The following is a 6,242-nucleotide window of genomic DNA, read 5'->3' as shown; positions in this document are numbered from 1 at the left end:
ACATTTTGACGAGCTTTCAAAAGCACTATAACAACTTTGTATAAATGCGCCAGTAAGACGCTGTTCTACAAGAAAAGAAAGTTGTTTAACATTACCAACTTCTTGTTATCCCAATAACTTTCAAGACCTAAACAATATAGTTCATTTCTAACTGCACTTAACCGGTTTGTACAATTTTCCTGTTAGTAGTATAAGAAGCCTAGCTGGCTGGGTCAACTGAGTGCACTTTTAGGTCATGGGGGGATGGCTGGGTCAACTCAGTGCACCCCCGGGGTCAAGGTCAGAGATCTGGAAAAACCCGCACGCGCTCTGCGCGTTCTGAGATCTGGAAATTCCTGAGATGTGAGATGTGAGATCTGGAAAAACCTGCACGCGCTCAGCACTCACCTGGAAAAACCTAGCCATTATGACGTCATACACTGTATAAGTATTGCATGTGTCTGACTTGAAGCTCATTCTGTTCTCAGTTCCATCACCTGTCGACATGGATTCTGCTATGAAAAAACTGTTACATGCCCAACAACTGATGAGATGGAGAAGACGGGCGAAAGAGTTAGAAAGAATTATTTACAACAATAAACACAGAGAATTAGCGCTCAGAAAAAGAAATGCGAGAATATTAGATAGAATGCAGAGAGCCCAAGTCCAACAAGAACAACAAAGGACTGTGTCGGATGAAGAACCACACTCATCAGCCCATTCACCACCCCGGAAGCCAAAGGCCATTTCCCAATATTATCAAGTGAGACTGAAACAAGCCAAGCATTCCAGAAAATTTAAAGCGCATGAAGATGTCTACAGTGTGAATTTTAAGGAATTTCCAGAGGAGGAAAACAGAGGCTTTGTTCGGCGATTATTTAGAGACATGCTGCAAAATGTCAAATATCAAATGCAGTGTAATCCTAACGATTACCTACGCCTGAACATACGCCATCCTTCTCTGGATTCCGACATTTGGTACGAGTTTACTCAATGTAAACATTTGAACGAGGACGTCATTTTAAACAAAATAGAAGCCGTGCAACAATCCAAGAAAGATTTTAAACTGGGAGACGGGGCCATGGAATTCGACATGTTTCGGGTCAAGTATCCGGAAGGGAGTGGTGGAGACAAAACCAAACATCTGATGGTGAACAAGGAGAGTTTCAAGAAGAGGAAACAATCCATCGTTCAGATCAACAATCCTTGGGATCAATTTTGTTTAGCTCGAGCCATCGTAGTCACCCGGTTATACAGTGAAAAACCTGAACATCCAGACCCCGAATGGGAAAAACGATGGAAACGCATGAGACTAGGAGATACTCAATCATTAAATCAGAAACGAGAAGCTATAGCCCTCATGGAACAAGCCGGGTGTGATATCCATCGGCCTTGTGGACCCGAAGAATGGGGGAAATTACAAGTGTTAGCCCCTCTCTATCGATTGAAAATATTCCAGTTCAAGTCCACCTCCTCTAAACTCACCTTAGAACCCATTTACAAAGGCTGCGGAGAGGGAACTTGTTTAAATGTCCTGTTAGACGATCATCATTACGATGCCATCATATCTATGCCTGGTGTGACGGGCAATCAATACTACTGTGATCATTGCGACGTGGGCTACAGAAACATCACAGACCATCGTACCCAGTGCCCTCACCGATGTAATTTTTGTTTAGCCGACACTCCCTGCCCTGAAGACGGGAGCCGCATTCAATGTAGCCAGTGCCAGGGATTTTTTAAGAGTAGAACTTGCTACGAAAACCATCTACGGCCTCACAGTAAGAATACGGTCACCACCGTATGCAGTTTAATGGGGCGATGCGACCACTGTCAGAAATGGATGTCTAAAAGATTACTCGCTCATCACCAGTGCAAAGGACAGAAACAGTGTAAGATCTGTAAGAAAACCGTAGACACGGATCATCAGTGCTACGTTCAACTCAAGCCCGAGAAAAAGAAGAAGAAGGGCAAAGAGACCTTACAGTTCTACATCTATTTCGATTTCGAATGTACGCAGGAAACCGGCATCCACGTCCCTAACCTGTGTGTGGCACACCGCGTATGTCAACATTGCGGTCACTTACCCATAGAAGATCCCTGTCCTCACTGTCGACACATGGGACCCCGTCAACACTTGTTCCGAGGGCCAGAGACCTTAAGGCAGTTCATGGACTGGTTATTACAACCCACTACAGGAAATAAGAATTCCGCTTTATTACACGACGAGGCCATCATCATCGCCCACAATTTCAAAGGATACGACGGACAGTTCATTTTAAATTACCTGGTTCATACCGCCTGCCTGAAACCTACCGTCATCATGAACGGCAGTAAAATCTTATCCATGCAAATCTGCGGACTGAAATTCATCGATTCCTATAATTTTTTACCTTTTGCCCTGTCCAAGATGCCCTCTGCTTTCGGATTCACCGAACTGAAGAAAGGATATTTTCCACACTTTTTTAATACGGAACACAACCAGAATTACGTGGGGCCTTATCCACCGGCAGCTTACTACAATCCGGACGACATGTCTATTAGTGAACGACAGGCTTTTTATCAATGGTACGAACAACAAGCCGGAAAAGTGTTTGACTTCCAGAAGGAATTTTTAGACTATTGTATTTCAGACGTCGATATTTTACGACGATGCTGTGCTCAGTTTAGAGCCACCCTCAAGAGCTTGGTCCATGTAGACCCCTTCCAGGAATCCATCACTTTTGCCAGTGCGGCCAATTTAGCCTACCGTCGAGGATTCATGCCCAAAGAGACCATTGCCATCATTCCCAACCTGGGGTATCAGCCTGCGCGTCGATATTCCGCCAAAGCCTGTCGGTGGTTAAGCTGGATGAGTCACCAGACCGGATCTCACATCCAACATGCTAGAAACGGGGGAGAAGTCAAGATCGGAAGTTATACCGTCGACGGATACCAGGAAGCCACTCGCACCGTCTACGAATTTTACGGATGCTATTGGCACGGATGCCCCACCTGCTATCCGAATTTACAGACCGAAAGTCATCCTCACCGGACCCAATTTACCTATGAACAATTACACGAGGAAACTTTAAGACGGAGTTCTGTTTTAGAGGAAATGGGGTACTCCCTCCGTAGCATCTGGGAGCACGAATTCGATCAACAGGTACAAAGAGAGGTAACTCTACAGAATTATGTACGAGACCTGGACATTCCAGATCCTTTGAACCCCCGAGACGCCCTGTACGGAGGTCGGACTAATGCCACTAAATTATATTGTGAGGAGGGGGACATGAGATACGTGGACGTCTGTTCCTTATACCCTTACGTATTAAAACACAGACCTTTCCCCCTAGGCCATCCTCAGATCATAACAGACCAATTCCAGGACGTGAGAACTTATTTCGGCCTCATTCACTGTCGGGTCCTACCCCCCCCCCCCCCCCGAGGCCTCTATCACCCCGTTTTACCTTATCGCACGGGAGGCAAGTTATTGTTTCCCTTATGTCGAACGTGTGCGGAACGACAGGACTCTACCTCTAAACATCGATGTCAACACGCAGACCAGGAACGCAGTCTTACGGGTACCTGGGTGACTACAGAATTACATAAAGCCCTGGACATGGGATATACCTTAGAGCGGATTTACGAGGTTTGGCATTTTTCACAAAGCAGTCGAGATTTATTCAGATCTTACATCGATACCTTCTTAAAGATCAAACAGGAAGCTTCTGGATTCCCACCTGATTGTCAGACGGAGGAACAGAAACTAGATTACATTCGTAAAGTCTTAGACAGAGAAGGGATCAGGATGGACCTGTTAAGTATAGAAAAAAATCCGGTGCTAAGAACGATAGCCAAACTCTTTTTAAATTGCTTGTGTGGAAAATTCGCTCAACGCCTGTTATTACCTAAAACTCGATACTTGACCGAAGAAGAGGAACTACAACAACTCTTACAAGATTCGACCATTGACATCAAAGGGATAGAACTCTTAGAAAATAAAGAGCAGGCCGAATCGGACATGATGCTGGTCAATTATCAAGAGAAACAGGAATTCGTGGAAGAGTGTCCCTTCGGAAACGTGGTACTGGCCTGTTTCACTACCGCCCATGCCCGATTACACCTCTACGAGACTTTACAACCTTTGGGAGATCGGGTCCTTTATTTCGACACGGACAGTATCATATACCAACATGAGGAGGGACAATTTAATCCTACCCTTGGCAACAGTTTAGGAGAATGGACAGACGAATTAGACGGGGACCACATTATCAAATTCATGTCAGGAGGCCCCAAAAATTATGCTTACCTCACCGCCAAGGGAAAATCCATGTGTAAAGTCAAAGGATTGACTCTCAATTATCGGGCCTCTCAGATCGTGTCACCAGAGACTTTAGAAAAAATGCTCCAGAAAGAAATTGACGAAATCCAAGTCTCGTATCCCTACAAAATACAGAGGACTCGTCAACATGAAGTCAAGACAATACCTTTAGAAAAACAATATAGAATTGTCTATGATAAGAGACAATTGATGGAAGATTATAACACTTTACCTTATGGTTATTAAAAAAAAAAAACAAAAAAAAAAAAAACTGTATTTTAAGTGTTGTTGTTATTTTATGGGGAAACCCCCCCCCCCCCCAAAAATGAGGGGTTATAAAAAGGGGTGGAAAATAATATAACACTTCAGTCATGGCTGGTGTTGATAAGGAGCCAGACTACCTTCCTGTTTACCCTAAATATGCTCTGCTCTTAAAGAGAGAAGCTACCTTTGATGATCGATGGCCCGATTCTTTAAAAGGATTAATACCCTACCTAGCCAAAGCCGGATTTTATTACAGAGGAGTGAGTGATAAGACCATCTGTTTTCATTGTGGTATGACTTTAAACCTCTGGGAACCTACAGACGATCCTTATGTAGAACATGCTTATTGGAACCCTAATTGTCCTTACATCAATACCTATAAAGGACGTGAGTGGGTGATGATCGTATTCATTAACCATTTACTCCGGGTGGGATACAAACCTTCACCTGAAATCAAACCTCTACTAGACCAAACCTCTACAGAGATCCAGGCCACAGGAAAATGTCACATTTGTTTAGAGAGAGAATTACAAATGGCTTTACTCCCTTGCGGACACGTATGTTGCTGTTATTTATGTGCTCCCACCTTCCGGTATTGCCCCATCTGTCGAGCCGATGTGAAGAGAACCCAGCGTATATTTCTGTGTTGACTATGAATAAAAAGGATTGAAACCCTATTTTTCTCTTCATTTGTCATCATGCAACCTGAGGAGACACTCCCGTCTTTTCAATTGAAACACGAATTTACCATGGTGGTAGCAGGACCTTCTAAATCGGGGAAAACGGAATTTGTCAAGAAATTGGTGGAAAATTTACATTGGATTACCCCCATGCCACAAAAAATTGTCTGGTGTTATCGGGAATGGCAACCTGCTTACACTACTTTAACAGATCGGGTCTCCTTCATTCGAAATATTCCAGAAGACGATGAGAAATTAGTGGCCAATATAACTATTCCTCACTTACTCATTTTTGACGACATGATGGGAGGAAAAGCCATCGAATCGATCGTGGATTGGTTTACCCGTAAAGCGCATCATCGGAATACCAGTGTGATTTACATCACTCAGAACTTATTTGATCGAGCACCACAGCATCGCACCATTAGTTTGAATGCTCATTATTTAGTGTTGTTTAAAAATCCCAGAGACAAATCTCAAATCAGTGTCTTGAGTCGACAGTTAGCCTTACCTCATTTGATGTCGGCCTATCAAGAAGCCACCAGTGTTCCTCACGGGTATCTCCTGGTGGACTTGAATCCACAGACCCCAGACGAATACAGATTGAGAAGTCGATTGTTTGAATGGTTGACTGTACACATGCCACAAGAGTATAAATAAAAATGTACCAACATTACACTTGTCATTCATCATTATACAGTCGTCATGGGTCGACCTCTCTCGGCCAAGAGTAAATTAGTGAAAACTTTACGACGTTTACAGCGGGAACGAGATCCTGCCAAGCGAGCCCATTTAATCGAATTAGGGCGTAAAGCCTTATTGAATTGGTTTGCTATGGGAGCTCGAAATTTGATACGTGGGGTCTTACCCATCAATAAACAGACTCAAAAGTTTATTAATAATCATCGTCAAGATTTAAGCATCATAGCCGATAAGTCGGCGAGTGATCAAGACAGAAAAAATGCCATTTTAAAACGCGGAGGAGCCGGATTTCTAGGCGGAGTCATCATTCGTCA

General features: G+C 43.7%; 2 protein-coding genes across 2 annotated transcripts; both read left to right on the top strand.

Annotated features, from left to right (window-relative positions):
• Window positions 1–1,072: 1,072 nt before the first annotated feature.
• On the top strand, window positions 1,073–4,528 carry LOC133191565 (uncharacterized). The gene is made up of 2 exons (XM_061327313.1): window positions 1,073–3,349; window positions 3,488–4,528. The coding sequence occupies exons 1-2, from the start codon at window positions 1,073–1,075 to the stop codon at window positions 4,526–4,528; spliced, it is 3,318 nt and encodes a 1,105-aa protein (XP_061183297.1).
• A 125-nt stretch (window positions 4,529–4,653) lies between these two features.
• Window positions 4,654–5,196, top strand: LOC133191564 (baculoviral IAP repeat-containing protein 7-B-like). The gene has a single exon (XM_061327312.1). The coding sequence runs from the start codon at window positions 4,654–4,656 to the stop codon at window positions 5,194–5,196; it is 543 nt and encodes a 180-aa protein (XP_061183296.1).
• The last annotated feature ends 1,046 nt before the right edge of the window (window positions 5,197–6,242 follow it).

Source organism: Saccostrea echinata, unplaced genomic scaffold (assembly GCF_033153115.1).
Source record: "Saccostrea echinata isolate AGI-Se365-2 ecotype Australia unplaced genomic scaffold, CSIRO_AGI_Sech_v1 ptg000023l, whole genome shotgun sequence".
Taxonomy (NCBI): Eukaryota; Metazoa; Mollusca; class Bivalvia; order Ostreida; family Ostreidae; genus Saccostrea; species Saccostrea echinata.
This window is presented reverse-complemented; position numbering and strand designations above follow the sequence as displayed.

Bases quoted from the DNA above. Each gene is read 5' to 3' on its own strand.
- LOC133191565 (XM_061327313.1), top strand. From the start codon at position 1,073: ATGTTTCGGGTCAAGTATCCGGAAGGGAGTGGTGGAGACAAAACCAAA. The intron at 3,350-3,487 runs GTGAGAACTTAT...GCGGAACGACAG, and splicing joins TAACAGACCAATTCCAGGAC to GACTCTACCTCTAAACATCG.
- LOC133191564 (XM_061327312.1), top strand. From the start codon at position 4,654: ATGGCTGGTGTTGATAAGGAGCCAGACTACCTTCCTGTTTACCCTAAA.